Source organism: Dicentrarchus labrax, unplaced genomic scaffold (assembly GCF_905237075.1).
Source record: "Dicentrarchus labrax unplaced genomic scaffold, dlabrax2021, whole genome shotgun sequence".
Lineage (NCBI taxonomy): Eukaryota > Metazoa > Chordata > Actinopteri > Moronidae > Dicentrarchus > Dicentrarchus labrax.
Window position 1 is genome coordinate 16,760,748 of NW_026136712.1, and position 24,670 is coordinate 16,785,417.

Consider the following 24,670-nt stretch of genomic DNA (forward strand, 5'->3'; position numbering starts at 1 on the left):
TGATTGACTGGCTGTATTGGCTGTCTGTCCGTCACACACACACACACACACACACACACACACACAAACCATGCCTGCGGGTGAATTCCATCCCCCTCTTGGTCTCATGCGCTTAAAAAACACCTCTTCCATTTGCACGCGCACACACGCCCCCCCCACACCCTCTCTCTCTCTCTCTCTCTCTCTCCCTCTCTCTCTCTCTCTCTCTCTCATCCGGCGCCAGAGCGAGGGTGACGCGTTTTGCGCATTTCCTGCAGCTCGCGCTCACTCGCGGATTGGGAGCGAGAGGGGACGGGAAACGGGGGGCGCGCGCGAGGACCGACAGGAGAAGAGAGCGAGAGAGAGAGAGAGAGAGAGAAAAACACAAACGCGAGCAGGAGCACCGTGATGTATTAAGGGTGCTCGTGAGCCCCCCTCCCCACCCCCCCAAAAAAGACTGCATTGGGGTGCAGAAAGGCACCGCTTCCCGAGAGTACGCGCAAATATCGCGGTACCGTGAGGTCGAAAGCAAAGGAGATTATCCCAGAGAAGAGCGAGCGAGGGGGCTGGAAACGGAGCACCAATCCCGGATGGCTAGGCGCGGCTGCTCGCGCTCTCTTCCACCCTGACCGGGAGAGACACACACACACACACACACACACACACACACAAGGACCGCGGGGAAGCTCCGGGTGCTCACTGACGTTTTATATCTCGGCCTGTTTCCGCCGAAACGGGAATCTTGTGTGGCGCACGGGACCGACCGTAAACAAACAAGGCAGCCTGCTCTCGGGGTGGGAGAGTGTTCAAGCAAGCGACCTCTGAAGGGTGTGAGTCTGCGTTGTTACTTGCGATTTTCTTTTAGCCCCATTAAGGATCCATCAGCTGTACCGTAAGCGTGCGTGTGTGTGTGTGTGTGTGCGCGTGTGTGAGTGTGTGTGTGTGTGTGTGTGTGTTGTGATATGGTTGTACTAGACTGAGAGTCCGAGGAGCCAGCGGCATTATGGGATGTAGCAGGACTGTGCAGTGACCCCGCTCATTGGAAGGAAACACACTGTGTACAGGAGCAGGAGCAGGAACAGGCAGACTAGCCTAAACACACACACACACACACACACACACACACACACACACACACACACACTCATCCTTGTGTCACACACACACATCCCAGGAGCCATGCCTGTGTTCAGTGGCCTGTTGAAGGTGCGAGTGTGTGAGGCAGTGGACCTGAAGCCCACCCCATGGGCCCTGCGTCACGCCGTTGGGAAGAGCGGCTCCTTCCTGCTGGACCCCTACCTGGCCCTGAATCTGGACCAGACCCGGCTCGGCCAGACTGCCACCAGGACCAAGACCAACAGCCCCGCCTGGCACCAGGAGTTCTGCACCGAGGTCCGCGAGGGAAGGAGCCTGGAGCTGTCCGTTTTCCACGATGCGCCCATCGGATACGACGACTTCGTGGCCAACTGCACCATCCAGCTGGAGGACCTGCTGCAGAACGGAACCAGGCACTATGAAGACTGGGTATGTGTTTGAATATGTAGCTGTGTCTCAGTCACCAAACAGAGCATTTGGGGCAGAAGTCCTCAGGGTACTGAAGGCCACAGGTTCTCATGTTGATACATTTTTATCTCACAGCATTATGGCCCCCCTCTGCAGGTGAAATCTCAGTCGTCTGCATCGTCAGTCTCTGCAACTGTTGCACTGTTTGCAGAGCATATTTCACGTGGTGCATGCTGGGCGATTACAGCACAGTGCACACTGGAACGGGGCCTCCGTAGTATAATCCCCCCCCCCCCCATCTCCTAGGCATACGCATACATTTTTATTGTGAGTGTTCAACCAAAAAACGAGTTCTTTATGTAACTTATTCATCCACGAAAAAAGAGACTAATTGGTCATTTGCTGCTTCATAAAAGTCACACGTTTGTTTCCTGAGAGCTTTTCTTAGCACAGCTACTTGCATGCCCAGTGAGCACCTTTTGGGGAGCTCAATGCCTTGCTCATGGGTAAAAAAAAACGGGGGGGGGACTTATCTGACTCAGGTGCTGCTTCTGATCCCTCAACTCAGGGCACCTACTGATATGGACTCATACTCCGTTTTTTACCCAGTTTAAAATATGTATATATAGCAGAAGCTGTATTTAATGTCACTTCTGGCCGCCACCCAATCCTCCTAATAAGGTCAACATAGGGGCCAATAACAATCCGGTGCATCCGTACTCACATGCACCTCTGTGGTTGCTGTTTATAGTGTTCAGAGCATCTCTCAATTGTTCACCTCTCCTTTTATTCCAAGATATTCTCTTTCAAAACGTCAAACCAATGCGTTTTGTGCATCTCGTACGTGTCAACACATTTTAGAGGAAGTCCCTACTGCTATCATCATCATCATCAGCAGCAGCAGCAGCAGCAGGAGCAGCAGCAGCAGCATCATCATCAGCACCACCATCTTTTTTCACTTTCTTTGGCAGCGCAGCAGCCGTGTGAGAGTGAACTGTGAATTCAACTGCACACGTCTGTCGTCAAACTGCGTGCGTGTGTCTGTGCTGAGACGTTGGCTGGTTGTCCGGTCGGGGTCCAGTTTGGTGTTTGGGTCTCCGACAAGAGTGACGTAGTTGTCTTTTATTTATCCGTGCCATGGCAGGGCTTTTTTTTTTTCTAGGGGTTTTTGCTCTGCAGCTTTCCCTCCCTTTTCTATTTGTGTCCCGGGAGCTGTTTGGACTCGCAGTAGATCTGATTTTGGCATCTCAGGTCCGGCCTGCAGTCATCCTCACTCAATTCCTCACATTCCTGCTGCCTCTTTGGACTATGAGGTGCCCTTGTCTTTTCCCACTGTAGGGTTACATTTATAAAACACAAAACACAACAATGTAGATATTGTGAGACTTCACCACAACCTGGTTCAGTGTCTTCAGCAGGGGGAGAGACTGAAGTTCCTTTAATTTGTTACGGTTTCTCGTCATGTAATCTCATTTGCGTTGCGACTGTGATGTGGGGCCTGACGCATGTAGATCTGTATGTAAGGGGATAAAGAGCTACTTTGTTTTGGGTCTCCAAGTTTTGTCTAACATGTGATCTTGTTCCACTTTTACGCTTTGTTTTATCTCGTCTCGCTTTACGCCAGATGAAAGGCCGATGAAGGTGAGAATTCTTGGAGCTGAGAACATCCAATAATTTAAAATAGCCGAATGTGACGTTTCGTTTTTAGCCCATTACCTACAAATATTTTTACAATACTGCCGACCATTTTCCAAAGTATATTGTGAGTTGTTACACTAGTTTTCTACCTTTCAGGCAGGTATTGGATCCAATTTATGCTGGAAATCAAATGAAAATCAACTATCAGAGACGTGAAAATATAAAGCTGCGATTATTACAGTCTTATTACTATCTGTTTTGTCAAAATTGTAACACTGTTTTGAAGACTCTTAAATACCAAAGTTTTTAATACAGACCCTGCTCTCAGCTGGATTAACATATGACCATGACGTAATGTAAAAAAAAGAGAGGCAACAAATTGTCTATTGTGGTGAATCTCAAATTTTAAGTCTTAGGAAGCTTATTTATTATGCTGCAATGCTGTTAAAGTGTTACTGAAAGCTTTGTTAATGCATGTATGATGTAAAAGTAGACACGGTTTGGAGTTAGTAGACTAAAGCGCTCAAAACCAAACTGTATGGGTTGGTAGGAGGGGCTTAACTGATGTATAGTTATGTCATTTTATGCTATATGAGTATACACACTGCTATATACTGTACACACACGCACACGGACACACACCTCGTCCCATTGGCCATCCAGAGTAAGGTCAGAGCATATGGATCACTCTGTTGATTGACCACATCCCATTGATCAGCCAGCCGGCTCGTCAATACATCTGCCTCACAGCGACACAGTCTCCCCCCCAACCCCCCACCAGCATCCCCTCCATCCTCCTCCCTTCATTACTCCATTACTCACCACTTCTGCCTCCTGTGTCTCCCTCATCTACCCCTCTCCAACAGCGATTCCCCTCTCATCTTCCTCACACTTACCCCCCCCATCCCCCACCCCCACCACTTCTGTCATTTACCCATCATCTTCTTCCTGCCTCGCCTGTGTACCTTACACTCCTCTTTCATCTGCTTCCTCCTGATGCTCCCAGTTTCATTTACTCTTATTCAGCCTCCAGTGGAAAGAGAAGGATGTAAAGTTCAGACTCAACAAGGAAATGGTGGGAAATGTAATAGTTAATAATCACATATTCTCGTAATCTTTTGTGTCATACACTAGTTTCCCACAGTCAACGTTAAGTATGTGTTAAAATAAGATACACAATTTGAGGGTAAAAAATTGGCCATTGCAAGTAAATAATGAGTGTTGGCATCAAACATTTTTATCCTTTTACCGCCCAGTGTCCCCCTCGCAGGATGCTATAGCACTATGAACATTCACAGACTGCTAGTACTGTAATAAGTTGCATGAATATTAACATGTAATATATGTTTTGACCAATTATAGAAATTATAATAATAAGGAATAATAAATAAAACACAGGAAATAATATTGCTGTGTCCAAGGAGATGGGTGGTAAATACTAAAACTTTAATTATATAAGAAATAGAGCTAACTAATTTTTAATTACAGTGATGATTTAATTATGTATATAGATAGATATTCAATTAACAATCATCAAAACAAACAAATAAAACAGAGAAAAGCTGAAAGAGAAGCTGGAAAATGAGAATGCTGCTTAATAAACGACTAATAAATTATACATTTTATACAAATTTATCAGACATCAGAATTGTTGTTGATGTATTCTCTGTTGATTGACTAATTTCCCAGTTATGTACTTGTTTGTTTTAGCAATGCCAGCGGCGTGGCTCTAGTGATCGCCTGTCTGTCGGTTGGTTGGTCCGCTAGTTTGGTCAAGACTGAAATATCTCAACCAGGCACGACGCCAGGATTTCAATTTCAGATGGGCCCAGGGTAATTTTGGCTGGGCCTTTTTAATTACTGAAGTTAAAAACTGTTTGCCTTACTCTGTCGGTTTCCAACTGGTAGTGTAGCTAAAAGAGAAATGATTGATATCTCGCTGTGGAAGGTGACGTAGCACGTCTGGTTGATTGTGACACTAAAAACATTTTCAGTGGTGAAATAGTAAGAATTGTTTACCCTCAACAGTTTGTGTTTCTTACAAGCAGCACATGCACGTATTTTGCTTGAATTGTGGGAAAATTAAAACATTTTTTTGTTCAATTGTCATTAATTTAGAACACTAATACTTTAATTCTGTTTAAGGATCTTGTTTGGATGATCTGGCTGGATTATTATTTTTTGTGTGTAGGATTTAGTTCTTAGTAGTTTAGTTTAGTTCATCTGGTGGTGTAGTTGCAGAAACTTGGGTGGCCATGAAATGCGTAAAAAAAACGAATTGCCCTACCTAGAGCCACTGTTTGGTTTGTCTGTTCTGGGCTACCATAGAAACATGGCGGTTCAACCTGGCGGACTCCATGGAAGGCGACCCCTGGTGTTAATTTCTTCTTCACACATGACTTCACACGTGATAGTAGCCTAATAAAAATTGTCTTTTACTTTTTCAGAAAGGGAAATTCTTTTATTCTGTGTTGTGTGAGTGAAAGTTATTGTTGTCTAGGCTCTGTAGGCCCACCCACAACGCCACACCTGATCTAAGAAATTATTGGATAGATTGGCATGAAAATTGGTGCAGATATTCACGGTCCCCAGAGGATAAATCCCGATGGCTTTTGCAGGCTTTTCGTCTAGTGTGAAATATATCCACATTTATTGCCATGGAATGTGTAACACACATTCATTGCCCCCTCAGGTTGAATTGTAATCATTTTGGTGATAATGTTAGAATAAAATAACATTCCCTGCACCATAAAGGTGCACCAAATGGTACACTTCCTGCCGTTCAGATGAATTCTGAGGCTTGTGTACCTCAGCTTTGTCTTTCTCACTTCCTCCGCCCTTCTGCTGGCTCACTCATCTCATCTCATCTCATCATCCCTCTCGTCTCAGCACTGTTATTTCCATCCTGTCTGCTTCCTGTTCCCTTTTGTCTTCCACCACCTCTCCATGATACATCTCCTGTGGACCTGAGCGCTGTGGGCCAGGTTGCTGCTCTGTGCCGCTAGTGAAATATTAACCAGGCTTTGATGCTTATTAATTGTCCCACTCAGTAATTGAGATGCTCTGTGGAGCCCATCCCCATGGTGACAATGACAGCCCGTCCCCTTGGTGACAGCCTCTCACCCACAGAAACACCAGAGAGGAAGAGATGGGTAGGTGAGACTGGGGGGAGATGGAGGGAGAGGGGGGGGGGGGGGTAAGAAAAAAAGCTAAGTAGAACAGTGCCTTGGTGGTTCTTTGAGAAGTCAGAATAATTTAAATGCAGGGCCTTCAAAGGTAGAGAAACTTAAAAGGTTTCTTTGTGCTGCATGTCCATTCGTTAAGGGGAAATTCCATTTTACCAACCAGCCCGATTGTGGAGATTGTGTATGCAGATATTCAGCTAGAAAGACAACAGTGTTTACTAGTGCACATCAGGTTGAAACAAGTTTATTTACACTACTTATCTGGAGGTGAAAAGTGAAAGTTGAGAGTCTCAAGGTCGCAGTCACGGTCATGTTATTTCAAGTTAAAAGCTGTCCAACTAATGATCATCATTCATCGCAGTGTAGAGTGACTTCTTAGATCAACATTGACACAACTTACCTTTTATTTGTGCACACAGTTTAGAGCAATATTTTCCCTGTATGTAAGCTGTCGTGTTGATCCAACTCCTGCTGTAGGTTATGTACACGTGTTTGTACGATAGCGCTGTTGTATGCATTTTAATGTAAAGCATATTGAGTTCACTTCTAGTGAGATGTGTTATATAAATAAAATTGCCTTGCATCGCCTTTATATAGAGGTTAGCCACGTACCACTGTAAACAAAACTGTGTCTGTGCATTCCTGTGGTAACCACAGTATGGCATGTCAGTTAACTGAGCAATACAAAGGATGATTATAATAGCTGACAGCATCTCAGCTTTTACTTTTCACTGCTAAATAAGATGTTTATAAATGGGTTATATTTGGCTGCTGTCACATATGTTACTGTAATAATATTGTTGTAATGTGGTATGTCTACACTAGAGCCAGTGAGTAAAATGCAGACCAAACAAAACATTGCTTTCTCACCACCCGCCATGATAATATCAGTATTATTTACTGCAGGGAACACAACCACGTGAGAGAACCACCTCACTTTAGCAAAAATGAGCATCCCTCTTCCCATATCTGTTGTACTTTATTCTGATATTTACTGTATATAACTAACAACGTATATGTGTATTATATATAATATATCTGATATACGACCAGATTTGCTTTTTATATGGAAGATTTATAGGAATTAAAGGACCAGTGTGTAGGATTCAGTTGCATAGGGTCTGATGACAAGATAAAATAAGTCTGCTTGTTGTAGCTGTAGTTTCTGTTGACTTTACACGGTCCAACATTAATGTTTGTTTGTTTTTTACTTGCCCAAAAACGTACTTCAAGTCACTTTTTTTTACCATCCCCAACACAAATTGTTTTATTTATTATGTATTTATTACCAAATAACAACAAAGACCCTCTCAGCTGCCATGCAAGTGAAATGCTGTTGGCTCTTGTTCTGTCACTTTATAGCAATGTTTTTTCGGGCGTCACCCAACTAAACATCCTGTTTACAGGAATATTGAAATGCTTGCTTCAGCTCAAAAAATTTGTCTTCACCTGCCACCATTTTCTCGGTCGAACGCGATCGGTACTCTGCACGTGCAACCCTCTACAGATATGAGAATGAGGTGTTTAATTGACGTGGAGTTTTACTTGCCCCGAGCAAGTTGCGGGGGGCGGGGGAGTGTATTAGCTAATGAGATCAAATATGTTTGTTAGCTTGTTAGCTATGGTAATGATTTTGTGTTAGCTAAAGGGATCAAATCAGTTTGTTTGCCTGTTACATGTGGTATCTGGCCATTAACTTTAATTGTCTCACATGCACATGTTAACAACATCAGTTGCTTTACTGCAAGTTTGAGTGTTTGCTCAGTCTGGAAAATAAGGGACTTTTAGGCCAATTTAAAATGACCAAACAGACCTTACAAAGCATCAATTAATGCACCTATCTTTATTTTTCTTGCTGTGTTACAGCTAAAAAAGCATCTCCATTGTGGCAGCCATTACTAGATTTTATGACATAACTGCAAAATTCATGCTGAATGATACCACAAAAGAGGATTGGTGCTATAATATTCAAAGCATGTTGGTTAAATGAATGCATTTGTTATCTGCATTTATAATTTCCATTAGCCATTTTAAATTGAAAATAGTCTGGTTTTATCCACTTTATTTCTGGTTCTAAAATTAGTCCTAAAAACAGTTAAAAGGGTGTAAAAAAGTCTTCAATTAAGGTTTTTGAAAAAGGCATGCCCTGGAGACAAACAGACAGACAGAGAAAGCAGATTAGTTGGAAAAGAGGGAGATTGGGGGAGGTGAAAGGGAAATGAAAACACACAGGACAGAGGAGAAGGCTGTGGAGAAAAGGAAGCCAGTGATGAAGGAGAGAGCGCAGGAGATGAGCTGTAGAAATAAGCTCTGTGTACATGTAAATATATCAGGCTGAAGGGGCCTGCTAGAAGCTTCTAGGACTCAATCTGAGACGTGATGACCACACAGTGTAACGCTTCCTCACAGGGACACGGGCCACGTCAGATGTCAGCCAGCCACTGTTTGACACTTGGCATCAACACACTCACATGCACTCACATGCTCATACTTACAGTAGCCAGGGTTAATGACTGAAGGACCACAATTAGTCACCACCCCACCACCCTTTTTTAAAACAGCTAAATGATTTGTTATTTAGAATTTTTGAACCAACAACATTCAGCCTCAGTGAGGCTAACAAGTCTGCGTCATTCGCTCATAACTCATTGGAAACTATTGAAACTGGCACTAAAAACGTTATATGAACCCAAGTCTGGGTACGTTAAGGCCTGGCCACAAAAGCATTTAAAACGACTACATTCTGTGGTTAAATCAGTTCAATGGAATCACCATTGTGGATTTTGCTTGCAGGGGTGAAAAGAAATCCATAAATCTTTTTGTCTAGTTCAACTCTGGCGATGTGTTATGCCATAGACCAGGAGTTCCCCAACTCATTTAGCAAGATGCCTTTGAAAACCCATCGACCAATTCTGTATACAATAGGATTTCATTATATAAATATATATTTTTTGTTTGTATTTTCCCCCTCAATTTACATCAAATTTCGTAAGGCCCCCATAGGACCCACTGCAAAACACATAGACCAATATCAGACTGGCTTGACTTTTCAGAGTTTGGAGAGCCGGAGAGTCCAAAATGTCGGACGCTATCTTATTAGCTCTGTTGCACCATCAACTTTTATTGAACCCTCCTCTGTCGGACTATAAACTGCTACATTAAAGAGGCATGGTTTGTAGAAGGTAATGAGAAAGGACACGACGGTACAAATACGTCTTTTGAATGTCCTTATTGTCCTGGCGGTTCTGACACTAACTAGCTTGGTAACTAACAGCTAGCTCTAGTTTTTCCCTCTTTAATAGCTCTTTATTGAATGACATGATGTGCCATACTGAGAACTAAATGCCGGTGGGGGGGGGAGTAAATGGCACAGTATGTATGTATGTGTTAGCTGTTAGCTAAAGTAGTTTACCAACTAGCCCCTACCTCAGCAAGCCTTTAGCACTGATTATTTTGCAAAGACTTGTGGGTGAACTTTCCATTACATAATTTTTTATTTTTTTGCTGAGGTAAAGTTGAAAATATTATTCATTGCCATCACAATACAATTATACTTTTGTGTAAGGGTCAGCACTGTGTCGCCGTCCTCCGCCAAGACATGACTGATCATCATTAAGGTCACAGCCATATTGTCATTTGCCCTTTGTTTTTCCTGAGCCCCAGACTAGTAAGTTACATGACATCATAGGCTCCGCCCCTTGGTGACCTGCTGGTTAAGTAGGACAGACTGGATTTAAGATGCACTGTTGCCACTGTGACAATACACTAACACACACAATCACACACACACACAAAAACAGACACGGTGCTCTGCCCACGGATGCCAATTCAGGTCAACCTTTTGGTGTGTGAGTGTATGCTGGAGGGTGTTTAATGCATGTTCTCAGTGAAAGGGAAGAAATGGGAGGATATCTGAGAGCTCTGAGACAGCAGGTGAAATGCACCCCTCTCTATTTCTGTGACCCCAGGAACGCGTCTATTTTTGCACAAAGAAAAATACATTCTGAGCAAATTTAGATGCCTTTTTTATTTTAGCCACGGAAGGATCAGGGATTTGTGGCTGTGAAGCAGCTCGTCCTGTCAGTCTGTGCGCTAACGTTTAGATCCTGGCAGGATTTTTGAAACCTGTACTGACACTGATTTTGAAAGGGGGAAAAATTCACTGATTACCGATATGGTGGTAGATGTCCGATGTGATCTTTTGAGCTGAAATGAAAACAGACCTTTTTATAGGTCTATTTTCCATGTATAGGTACTTAGACGGCTGCTCTGCTAAACAAATGACTTTATTGAAGAATATTTAAGTTAGATATTCTTGAACATGTTAAATAATCTAACATATACACCGTCAACCAACCAGAGCTGCTTCTTCTCTCTTGCTTTGTGCTGCTTGCCACAGTAAGACAGAGAGAAGTTTTACTTTATTATTATTTTTTTTCCTTGAATATTCACACACATTGGCCTGAAATACAATCATACCCACACGGCTCATGGCCATGCAAATGTGGAGAGATGTTATAGTGCTTGACTTGAACCGGACACCCTCAGATTCCCAACCCAAGTCCCTGCGGACTGAGCTACTGCTGCCCCTAAAGTATTGTAAATCACAGCGCACTCATACTCATCACATAAACCTTTTAGTGACACCAATATATAGTTATCTGCATTATAGTGAAAAAAAAACTGATTTTCTTTTCATATCGATTAGACCGATACCGATACGTCTGCAATAGGCTAATGTCAGCTGATAATATTAGTCGCTCGATATAACTGGACAGGCTCTGCTAATGTTAACTGAAGCAGCACCTCATAACAGTATAAGCATAAAACTTAAGTTAAAGGCAGGTTCCCAGATAGACTCAGGTCCTCTCTACTAGCCTCATGTGGCTACATGTTTTGAAAAATAAATGCAGGTCTCAATAAAACCCCTGGTCTGAATTTTATAGAAATCTTTTGAATCTATAAAACCTCTTAAAATGCACCGGGTCGCCTGCTTGAGCGAGTTCTACACAACATCACCTACACAGATATAAATATTCATAAGGTAACACTTTATAATGAGTACACACTATTAAGCATTAGTTAAGCATGAATAAATACTGAATTCATCATTTATAACGCATGAATACACATTAGTATGTAGTTTATAAACACAGTTAAAAATGTTTTATTCATCATTGATAAGCACATTAGTTATGGATTAGTAAATACTGAATTCATCATTTATAAAGCATGATTCTGCTGTAAATAGTCATTACTATGTGGTTTATAATCACAGTTATAAATGTTTTACTCTTCATTGTACTGTACATTTCTGCATGCACTTGCAGATCCACTATTCAGACATGTATTAATGATTAGTGACTGTGTTAGCAGATGTTCTATAAAACTCACAACAAATTAATTTTCTAATGATGGCCTATAAACAGTTATTAATGCAGGAATTCACAGTTACAAGCACTTACTACTCGTTAATTAAGTATTTTGCCGAGCTCATCTAAAGTGAGCACTATTTATGGCTTATTAAGGATTTACAAATGAGATATAAAGGCTGACAATGCCTCGAGACTCACAAATGTTCAGTTATCTTAACAGACGAAGAAGAGACACAACACAAAGGGATATAGAACATATTGTATTGATATTTACTGCAACTTCCCAACATATTGTATGAAGGCGAACAAGGGTGGTTTATGAGACATGCTATTGTTGTGATCTTATCGTTTGGGGCGTGTACGTTGAGCTCCGCTCTCAGCACGTCATCAACGTGATGACGTGCTGAGAGCGGGATGTTACGTCATATTTACGTTAGCTCTCAGAAGTTTCTGACAGTGCAGCCAAGGGGAGCATGGAGGAGCACATTGGGTCTGCGGCCGTAGCGGCTCTAGTGGGAGTATGTGTCTTTGTTTGGTAGCACACATTATGGTTGAAAGATAACGTTAGCTTGTCAGCAGCTGCAGGTGTTTGCCCTCGCTCCCCGACTAACGTTACTAATGTTACTAACGTTAGTAACGTTACTAACGTTACCGACCCGCCCGCGGTGGCTAAGCCGACCTAGTCTAGTCTCGTCTAGCCGGGCGAGGTGAGTGCCTAGCAGCGGCGGGTCGGCTTAGCCACCGCGGGCGGGTGGGTACGTTAGTAACGTTAGTCGTTAGTGTCAAGTGACAAGCTAACGTTATCTTTCAACCATAATGTGTGCTACCAAACAAGGACACATACTCTCCACTAGAGCCGGCGGCCGCAGACCGTGCCCGCCCTTGGCTGCACTGTCGACTTCTGAGGTTAACGTAAATATGCGTAACATCTCGCTCTCAGCCGTCATCACGTTGATGGCGTGCTGGCGGGGCTCAACGTACGTCCCAAACGATAAGATCACAACAATAGCATGTCTTCATAAACCACCCTTGTGTTGTGTTCTCCTTGTCTGTTAAGATAACTGAACATTTTGTGAGTCTCGGGCATTGTGCCTTTATATCTCATTTGTAAATGCTTAATAAGCCATAAATAGTGCTCACTTTAGATAGCTCGTGCAAACACTATTAATGGTAGTAAGTGCTTTGTAACTGTGAATTCCTGCATTAATAACTGTTTATAGGCCATCATTAGAAATTAATTTGTTGTGGGTTTTATAAAACATCTGCTACACAGTCACTAATCATTAATACATGTCTGAATAGTGGATGTGCAAGTGATGCAGAAATGTACAGTCAATGAAGAGTAAAACATTTATAACTTTGATTATAAACCACATAGTAATGACTATTTACAGCGAATCATGCTTTATAAATGATGAATTCAGTATTTACTAATCCATAACTAATGTGCTTATCAATGATGAATAAAACATTTTTAACTGTGTTTATAAACTACATACTAATGTGTATTCATGCATTATAAATGATGAATTCAGTATTTATTCATGCTTAACTAATGCTTAATAGTGTGTACTCATTATAAAGTGTTACCATTCATAATTCTATCAATATGGACATGCTACACGTCGTTACATCAGTTCGATTCGTTCACTTCATTTGACCATGAGCACCAAAGTATCAAATGAATGATTTGTAATGGATATGTTATTCTTGATGGTACCTCCCATATTTGGAATTAAACCCCTGTCCCAAATAAAGGCAGGTTGAGTTCAGACATTGAAGCAAATAAAAGCTATTAATGGAGTTTTAGTGTCACTGCTGGACATGATTAACCAACAGTTTATTACATTACATTACATTATTACACTAACTGAATACATGTAGTATGTAGTTTAGTTTCAATATAGCGCCTAATATCATGATTATCTTTAAGATATATTTGAAAATGTAGTAATGTTGAGTAACATAATAATGTATCAATGTAATATTGAAAATGTGTCCCAACGTAAGTTTGTGCTGATACTTGATACAGACATGTTTAATACTATGTAGATTGAAATCACAATATAAATTTACAATTTTCCTTCCGATTGTTCAGCCTTCCTTCTGCAGCTTGAGTCTCTGTGAAGTATGTTTTCATTTATACGGATCCAACAGTGACGACTGTCTGATCTACAGAGGCTGCTTGTCAGGCCGTCTGCCAGTCCATCTGGATATCACACACACTCTCGTCTTGAATGTTTGTGAGCTCCAAGATGACTGAACAGACAGGATGATTTGGTCGGGAATGTCCATTCTTCTAAATCTCATTCTCATCATCTCTAGTTGACGCTACTGGACGGTTGGACCCGTCACTCATTGCAGGGGCGGGGGGGCTTTGTTGAATCTCCCCCCTTTCCACCACCACCACCACCACACAGCTCAGCTCCTCTTACATTATTAGCCTTCTGTGATGTTACATTAAAGATGCATGACTCTCATGCTGTCTCACTCAGCATGGGCCTCCTGCGTGTGTGTGTGTGTGCATGCGTGCGGACACGCTTGAGTTGCCGAGTGATCGAAAGAAGGACACACGCAAACACACACACACACACACACAGACACACGCACACACGCATGTTATTGTGTGAATGCGGTCGAGCTCTCTCAAAGCCGAAATTTGTTATTTGACAGATGGATGTGGGAGGCTGTCACTGAGACTAAACGCTCCTGAGAGAGACAGAGAGAGCTGTCTGGTTGGACAGAGATAGCGAGCTAGATGGACGGAGAGTGGGAGGGGGTTAGCTCCACAGTATTGATATAATGCAAGCTTTGAGTGCCCTGTCTGCTTGGTTGAGTGCTTCTCTGTGCTGCTGCATATGGTGTGTGTGTGTGTTTTTTTTAATTCTATCAGTGCCGTGTGTGTGTCTGTGTTTGGAGCCAGTTTGTATGTGTTGTGATGGGACGAACGCAAGAGAGTTAAGCTTGCATGTGTGTTTAATGCTAACCTCCCTCTGAAGTCCATTTCAAAATCCCCAGACACTTACAGAGCTCACACACACACACACAAACACACACACACACACACACACACCCAGCTTCCTGTATGTGTGTGAGGGTTTGTGAAGTTATCCGTCTCCCTGGCTGTATCAGTGTCCTAATTGGACTAACAAGATTAATGAGGCGAACTAGATTCTCCGTCTCTCTCTCTCTCCTCCCACCTTTTGTTGTCGGGGCGGAGAACCTCAGTGCATGTGTGTGTCTGTGCGCAGCAGGTTAAATCCAAGTCACGTTACGATCCACTTAACAGAAGGTGGTGATGTGAACGACGAGGATAAAATCTTCTGTCGTGGTATATGGATTTTTATTAGTGCTGAAACAATCAATCCATTGCAAAATAAAGAAATAAAGAAAATAAATCTACAACAAGTTTGATGAGCAATTAATGGTTTAATGCACTAATCAGGAAAATATGGCTTCTCAAGTTCATATCAATTGAATATCTTTTGGTTTTATATCTTTTAGTTTTAGACTGTTCGACCTTTTGACCACAGACTTAACAATTAATGCCATTACCAACAAAATAGCCAACAATGTAAATTATCATTATTTCCACCCATAATGTATTTTGTGATTTAGCACATTTTCTGGAAATTCCATTGAGAAACAGTTTTTTCATAAAACAACCAAACAAAATGTAAATTTTGGGATTATTAGGTGAATTATTTACCTGAAAATATCACACTGATGCCAAATCCTAAAAAATAGCCAAAAGGCAGTCCTACTGATTGATTCACAGTGTTTCAATGGTCCAAAGCAACCACAGATATCTGAAGCTTTTTGGCCAAAACAAAAGCTGGTAACATTAAAACTGAAGTTGGTAGCGAACGTGTTAGCCAACAGTTGCTTATATACTCAATCAGAAGTTATGGAGAAACATTATAACTCTTTTGGTCATATTCCTGGCCACCTGATGCATTTAACTCATCACTCTCTCATTCACTCTCTGTTTAGCTTTGTCTTGGTCTCCACCAACTCCTGAGGGAAATATCTGGCTCTTTAGCTGCTAAATACTCCACTATGTTCACCAGCTTTGTCTGTCTAGTGCTGGAAAGGTAATGTACAGTGAGTTTATCACTGCTTTTTAGTTTGTGGGCTGAAAAAAAACAACCCAAAAAAGTGAGGTAAAAGCTGCTACAACGCTCTGTAGAGTTGAGGTGAACTGCTGAGTCTGGTAATCATTTTTTGTACACTTTTGCATATTCATTATTACACATAGTCAGGTGATCCATTGTTCAAAACCGAATGGCAAGCTCTAACAGTATGTATTGTCACCGCGCTCCACCCTGAGCAGAAATACTGTATGAATGAACTCAATGACACACATGTTGACAATCCCCAGTTGACTTGATTAAAATGGGAGGGATGTTCCGTAGTATTTAAAATACTACGTGTATTAGTATTTGTTTTATTCTGAATCACCCGCTGAAGGGCGGGGTTTAAGACAGGTTCAAATCGAGAAAGGTGAGCTTAGAATCACAGAAAAGGCGACTTCACATCTGACATTTTGACTTGTCGGAGCAGGAAAAGCACAGGTGTAACTAATAACATTTACAATGGCTCTGTTCCATTTGGGAGTGCCGTGAAGCCAGAACTTACAATACTAAGGTAACTAAAGGAAAGCGAGGTTATGCAACCATTACTAATGTAATGTACACTTTTTCATATTTTCATATAAACACAGGTGTAACTTTACATTTCCATGCACAAAACCCTGTTATTGTGGATGCTGGCTCAAAAATGGAATAAGACCATCATTAATGTAATATGTTAACCTCTGTGTTCCCCACGGTGAGTAAGTATCTGATGGGGTCTAAATACTATTTGGACCATGTTTGCCTCTAGCTGATCATTTAGCTACTCTGTCCATTAATCAATTAAATAGGAATTTTCTAAATTAATATAGTATTGACCGTCTTATAAAGTGCTTTTAAGTAATGTAACGTACCTTTTTGTGGACAAACACTTGCAGTATCTCTGCAGAAATCTCTGGGTCAGGATCAGTTTGCCCAAATGGGTGCTGGAAGTAGTGGTGCTGCTGAGGGGCTGCAGTACATCCTAAAACCTGGCATAATGAAACCCATTCATTTATTAAATTAATTATTAAATGTGTACACTGGTATTTTTTATCAGTGCTGTCCACTAAAGAGTCCTAAAATGAGTGTAAAATGTTGGTACTAATTCTAAAATAGGCTATTAATGATCCTGGCCATTAGAATTAAAACAAAAACTATGAATATCATGCATTTAGAATTTAGTATAATGCCATTTTATGGACCAATTTTCTTTAATTTTAAATATAGCACCTGTCCACAGGAGTAAGCTAGTTGTTAACATATGTTCTAATACAATTTTTAATAAATATATTATATAAATAAAGATACGGACCAGCTTGCTGTGCGTTATCTAATTCATTAAACGTTCCTTGTACTTGTAATTAAGATTCTGTCCCATTTAGGTCAAATGTAAAGTACCAAATGCTCACTGGAAAAAGGCTCGTCCACACTAAATGGAACAGAGCCTTAATTAGCCTCATTGGTAACACCTCTGTTTAACCTACTATCTTATATCGAAATGGCTGCTGTGAAAAAGGTATATTCAAGCTAAGCATTTTATAAGCTCCCATCCAAAAAGAAAAAACCAGCACTGCAACCATAGAAACGTCTGTTGCTAGGATACGTGGCTACACTGTAGTAGAACGGTAACCATAGAAATATATCTGCATAGCTAACATCAGTGCTTCAGCATCTGTTGGTTTAAGTTAAACAAGGCAATGTGTATGAATGGAGCTACACCCTTACATTATCAGGTATCTGAGGTCAGTTAATTTCTGTGATTACAGCCGACTTTATAAATGTTTTACTGTATTATATCAGCCTGTAAGTTATCAATGCTCTGTTGGCTATGGGAAGCCTTTTAGATTAATTTAATCTTATTTTTAGTCACTGAACAAATTAGCTTAACAAATGATTTGATTGTAGTAGTGGTAATATAAATAAACCTGTGATTATTCTGGTTTACCTATCTAACCTATCTTTAAAAAAAAAAAAGCACTGAGATTTTTGATCCTGCCAAGAATAAAATTCAGGAGAAACACTGAAAGCCTGTTTTTATTTTATTTATTTTTCTGCTTGCTGGCACACTGGCACGGTCTAATTCATCTTGAAAAAAAAACGTATCTGTGTGGTAGTAATTCTTATTGATTTGGATAGGAAAATCTCACAGCCCAAGTGGCCAGTAACTGGTAATGTGAGAACAGTGCAGGTTTTTTTTATTTTGGCTGGCATGCCACCTCAGGTCCCGAGCACTAAATCAATGATGGTGCTGCTGTCCATTTGCTCCACTCTGTTCCAAATCACTCTGAGTCCATCTTTCAGCTGAAATCCCCGCTGAGATGCGCTGTTATGCAAGAGGTTACATTTGGGGATTAGCACATCATTTTCAAGGGTAGACATCAAGAATCCAATGGCGTTTATAGGTCACAAATCCCATGCAGTTGTTACGTGTTATACATGCAACAAAAGGATGATACGCTTGTATGTGCTATTCTCTGTGTCTTTTGTTGTGTCTAGCTTAGAGTCATTGACATTAGGGCTGCTCCCAGTGGTGGAATGTAACTCAAGTACTTTATTTAAGTACAAATTTGAGTATTTCCATTTCATGCAACTTTCTTACTTCTACTCCACGACATCTCAAAGGCAAATATTTTACTACAATTAGTGACAGATTTAGATTTAATCTATTAATTGCCAGCAAACTGCGAAATGGCCATCACAGCTTGATGATCTTCAAAGGTTTTATTCAACCAAACACAAAAAACACAAAGTTATTCAGTTTACAACGATATGTGACAAAGGAAGGCAGCAAATCCTCTCGTTATGCAATCACGTTTTGCTATTTTTGCTTGAAATACGACTGAGACAATTTTTAGATTAGATTATTTGTCTTTCAATTGATTATGAATTAACTGATCTTTTGAGCTCTACTTAATATTAATCACACCATAAAATGATTCAAACCTGATGTAATAATAACAACCAAAAAAAGCTTGTAAAGGACATTTCACACTGGTTTTTGCAGGGCAAATAAGAAATAAGAAAAATTCAACACATTAAATGAATGTGTTGTGTTTCCAACTTTAGGCTTAAATTCCATGCACCACAAAGGAAAATCCAGCAGGTTTTTATTTAATTTAATTAATTTTTTTTAGTATCGTATTAAGTATTTTCAGCATCCTTCAGTATAACAAATATCAAATCAAACACCAACAAAACATCTTTTCATGTTGTCTTTTTTATGTTATTTCTAAGTTCAGTGTAGTTTTTCTTCACCGGCAGATGTCTGAATTCTATATATATATATATATATATACATATATATATATATTCACATTACTTATCTGGTAATTTTAGTGCTTAAGGTTCAAACAGGTTCTCAATACCGTTAATTCTTCTGCACATGATTGTCTGTTGTCTGATTGTTTTGGATTTTGTTTCATATTTATTTCTGTACGATCTTTGTGTCTCATGTTCTGCAATGCATGGACATGTATGTGTGTGTGTGCGCGCGTGTGTGTGTGTGTGTGTGAGTCTGACTGTTGCATAAGAGGATCTGCTGCTGTCCCAGAGCTTAACTAAGGATTTAAACCTCTCTTTCTCACTCTCTCTTGCACTCTCTCTCTCTTCCTGTGTCGTCTGTCTTTCTAGCTCTCTCTCTCTCTCTCTCTGTTGCACTCTCTCTAATCTCTGTAGCTGCATGTATATTGTAGGGGGGGTGATGTCATTATTTGTTGAATAAGTCTGTGCGTATGCAGATCGTATGTTTGCTTATCTAGTAATGTTTGAGCAGGAAAATGTCTTTCTGTTCTGTGTGCATATGAAGTTCCCAGAATAAATTAGCCTCCATTTTAATGACTCCTGCTCACACAACTCAAAATTACATGTAATTCAAGCTGTTTGCTAATTACAGCATAATAAACAAGTAGTTGTGATGAATTCATTAATTTCTATTGTATGTAATTATGTCATGTATATAGAGGATTAATGAATTATAACACAAGTAGTGTATATCTCATACTGACATCATTCCTTCTTTCAGTAGCTTCACTTCCCCTCCAGTTATCCTTCAACAACTTGCCTTGTGTTTTGGCAACTCTTAACATCCCCATGAGTATAACAAAAGATATCGATTCTCACCATTTTACAGTCTGTCGACGCAGAGAGGACTGGGCTCACTGGTGATCTAAAAATAAGAGGTTTGGATGAGACTCCACAAGCTTTACTTTGTCCAACATGCAATGCTGCAAATTTGCTGGCTGCAAACTCAGCACAAACAGCACAAGAACATTTTGTGAAGGAAGCTGTTGGGGAAGGATTTGACTGCTTTATATTTTATACATTTTGTATTCTTTAAAGGTATCACGCAGCCCTAAACCTTTTTTATTGCTGCTGTGGTTAATAATAACATAATATTCACAATGATTACAACAAACACAAAGTTAATGTTATACCTTATTAACCTCTGTATGAAAATGATCTGTTCTCGCACACAATGTTATCTGTATCCCGGTGAATGAAGCAACTCACTGCACACCTGTGGCTTCATCAGTTATATTGACTTAATCATGTTCCACTTTTAAAATTTGACAACTGGAAGTTGGCATCAGTCCCCATAAGCCACGGGTTGCCTTCGACCTCATTTTTGCCTGTTCGGTGTCTCTATTTTCATCATTTAACAGGCAAGTTTGACCACAGGGCCAATGTTTCGCTACCATACCGGTCTCTCACTATGTACCAGTGCTGGAAATGTGGCACTACTAAGCAGGGATGCAACTAATGATTATTTTTATTAATTTTTAGGGCTGCAAAAATATAGTAAAATATGATTCACATTTAGTGGGAATGATAATCTCTCCATCACAATTTTCATTTTTACAGAAAAAAACTATTAAAATCATGATGATGTGACATTTGTTGAGGTCTGTACCAAACAAACCCTAAAATCTGGTGAACAAGTTTTGTAGGCCAGGGTATCTCTGCAGCACTATAGTACTTTATTATAATGTTGTTTTATCACACGTTTTACCTTAAGCTTCTGTGATTTGGATATTGTGTTCGGTTGTATTGCCATTTCAATAGTATTTAGATTCATTGTTCATCCCTACTTACTTTCTAGATCAAACGATTAATTGTTTGGTCTATAAAACATCAGAAAAATTAAAAATGCACATGAACATGGCAATGATTTATTTTTTCTAGAAGTCAAAGTCAAATCATCAAGCGTCTGGTTTTGTCCAAAATCCAAAGAGAGTCAATTTACTGTAATGTAAGATTAGGAAAAGCTGCCAGTTATCCAATTCGAGAAGCTGGAACCATCAAATATTTGGCTTTTTTTGCTTGAAAAATTACCGATTAAAGGATTATGAAAATAGTTGCAGATTAATTTCTGTCCAACTGAGCACCATTACAGTTTTCTAAGTACAACTACTGTCTAATATGGCTAGGTATACATGATGTAGTTGCGGTATTCACAGCAAGATAGGCATTTGTTTCTACTCCCAACAAGAAGTAAGAAGAGGCAAATAAAAAGCAGATGTTTTGTGAAGTACAATGTGATGTTGTAAACCTGCTGGACAAGAGCTTAGATTTCTGCTAGCACCGCCAAAATCCTTTGTCCTTAAATGTGTACAGAGCCTGGCACGTATACAGGAGTTCATTTTCTTTTCCTTTCATTTTGTGCACATTTTGCATTTTGTATTACAAATTTGTAACTTTTACTCTCAAACTTGTAACTCACGCACAAAATTTGTGACTTTCGAATCCTACTGGTTGCTGGTTTAGAGTACTATATCCTTATTTATTCCAATTCAAACATCGCTATGCACACTTCATGACGCATTAATATGGTTCTGCTTCTAATAAAACATGGTAAAATGAATAAAAATTGATAATGATAATGTGACGATAATGTGAGGACAGTGGTAAAAGTGGGGATGAGGATGATGGTGGAAATAGCAATGGTATTCAGGGTAATCAGGGTAATGACGATTACACTGATTTATGTGATGATGTTGAGGATAATAATGAGGATAACGATTATGTGCTTATGGCGATAAAGGCAACAAAGAATATCGTAAATGGTATTAAAGATTATCATTATTGATTAATAAGTGAATCCATTGGTCTCTAAAATGTGAGAAATTGCAAAACACGTCCGTCACGTTTCTTAAAGCCTAAGGCGATGACCATTAGACCCAAAAATATTTAGTTTACTATCATATAAGATAAAGAAATTAGTGCAAATTCTCACAACTGACAAGCTGAACTCGGGGTAATGTTTGGGATCTTTGACTGAAAATGACTGATGATCGATTAATTGACTAACTGTTTCAGCTCCAGTATTATACTGGTGTCTATGATCCCATTTACACCTGTATTATTATCTGGGTTCCTGACTCAGATAAAGACAAACACGTTAATTCAGATGTAAATGTAAACGATCTTTAAATTTTTTTAACAAGCCTGGCGACAAGCCAGAGACAACCCCCTTCCTCAGCAAAAGAAAGAAATAACTTGTCTCACTTCGCCATTTGTTGAGAAGTCTGCCAGCTCCACCTACCTTATTTGCACATCGAGATCAGATCCAAAGGGAAGAATCGAGACGACAGCGATGCTTATAGACATCAGGCGTAAATGCAAAGCCATGTTATAAGAATTCTTTATCCAGATAACATATAAGATACAGATAGTATGTTAATACCAGGAGTAAATGGCGTCTACAGTGATGAAAATAGTGATAAAGATGGTGATGTTAGGGCTGATAATAATGCGGGTGGTGGGGAGGAGTGTAATGGTAGTGAAGATAATGACCTCTTCCATGTGCACTGGTGTGTTTGTTTGTGCTGGAGGAAAGCCCCCCTGCTGCACTCACTGTTCAGCTGTGTTATTTCTCCCTGATTCACTCTGTTTCTCTCTATCTTTGTCTCTGCAGATTGACTTGGAGCCAGAGGGGAAGGTGTACGTGGTCATTGATCTGTCCGGATCTTCCACTGAAGGTAAAACCACCACAATACGCTGTTTTACTAGCGAAACGTTAGACCACACACTGCACACACACACACACACACACACACACACACAGGCCTTGTCGTTTCAGGACAGTGTGGTATGGTGGTATGTGCTGGCGGAAAGTCCAGCATCGACATGTGCAAAGCCGATGGTAATGAGTCTGGAAAGGTGGAACTATTTAAAGAAAATAAGCTGCGTGGGTTGTCCCTCTACCAGGATATCAGCTGCTGATATCATGAACTTCATCGCAGTCTGATGTAACTTTATTTAAGAACAGGAAAGTTTTGAGTTTACGACTGAGATCCATCAGACAAACAGATCACATTAACCTACCTGACAGAAATTTAAGGAGAGACACTCCTATTGCCTCAAATTAACAGATTTTTTTTGCCACTAGGGGGCAACTGAACAAGCTTAAATAAAAGATTAAAGGACCGGTGTGTATGATTTAATTTCAGATTGCAACTACCTGAATACTGTTTTTGGTCTGTATTTAATGATCTGGGAAGAGAACGGGCTGTGAAGTGTGTCAGACAAATTATGGTGGCCACAAAATGCGAAAGTATCTATCTACAGCCATTGTTGGGTTGGTCTGTTCTGGGCTACTGTAAAAAAATGTCAATCTTCCAGGCTCCTTCTAAGCTTTTTTGCTGAAAACAGCTTCCTTCTGCAGCCGAAAAACAATGCTGAGAGCAATAAAGGGGAGCAAAAACAGTAAAATTACCGTCTGTGTTCTGCCACCTTTCTATCAGAACCAGCATTAACTGTTTCAGCAATTTGAGCTACAGTCGCTCGTCTGTTGGATCGGAACACCTTGGCTGCCAATGACCCCTGTCGCTGTCACCGCTTTTCCAACAATCTGGTCACAGCAGGCTGCTGTTTTCAGAAAACAAACTCTAAAAACCTATTGTACACTACCTGCTCATCGCCAAACCGCAGACGGACAAAGTGAGCGACTAGCTGGTGAATAAAGTGGATCATTTAGCAGCTAAAGACTCAAGATATTTCCCCTTAGGAGTTGGTAGAGACCAAAAACAGAGCTAAAAGAGGTGTGAATATTGGACTTAATTCACCAGGTGGCCAGATATATGACTCCAAATGAATGATAAATGATGTGTGAATTAGACACTGTTGTTAATATGTTAACTTAAAATATGTCAGTGTTGTGTTAACATCTTATCTGCTGCCATCAAGTGACAAAACATCAGATACTGCAGGTTTAACAACACAGTGTACATACAGTACATCCTCATTACTGCCCGTTTTTACTGCATTATAACGAGAAGCCAGAGAGTGAGATGGAAAGATTACTGTTAAAAAAAAGGCCAAACATGAAGCCTTAGGTCTTCCTGTTTTCCTAGAAAGTTACTTAACAGAATTCATAGAACATTCTCCCTCTGTCTCTTGTTCTCGGTTCCCTCCTCCTCTATTTGTTTGTATTGATTAAACATGGAAACATCCAGAATATCTCTCTCAATTATCTTTTCCGCGCAAATACACTCACTTACATGCTGCCTGATAAGAGTGATTTTCACCTGCACCTGTGTATCTTCACACCTGGTTATAAATAGAAACAGTTTTCTGCCTTCCAGTGAAAGTGTGCTGTGTGTGTGTGTGTGTGTGTGTGTGTGTGTGTGTGCGCGTGTGTGTGTCTGTGTGTCTGTGTCTGTGTGTCTCTGTCTTGTGTGTGTGTGTGTGTCTGTGTGTGTGAAGGTGCAGCAGAGAACCCCGACTATATAACACAGAGGATAGTTTCTCTGTGTAAGAGAAGCAGTAGAGAGTGAAGAGAGAGGGAGTAGATTCTTAAAATAGTAGGTGAGATTGAGCCACGGATTACACACACACACACACACACACACACACACACACACGCAGACTCAGGCGT

At 40.5% G+C, this 24,670-nt stretch overlaps 1 protein-coding gene across 1 annotated transcript in view; it reads left to right on the forward strand.

Moving 5' to 3' along the window:
• The first annotated feature begins 273 nt into the window (after nucleotides 1-273).
• The window catches only part of prkcea (protein kinase C, epsilon a), a 41,194-nt gene continuing 16,797 nt past the window's right edge, over nucleotides 274-24,670 (forward strand). The window contains exons 1-2 of the mRNA XM_051417831.1: nucleotides 274-1,503; nucleotides 22,709-22,772. Of these exons, the coding sequence (XP_051273791.1) occupies nucleotides 1,159-1,503; nucleotides 22,709-22,772 (409 nt within the window). The 5' untranslated portion in view covers nucleotides 274-1,158. The remainder of the gene's footprint in view (nucleotides 1,504-22,708; nucleotides 22,773-24,670) is intronic.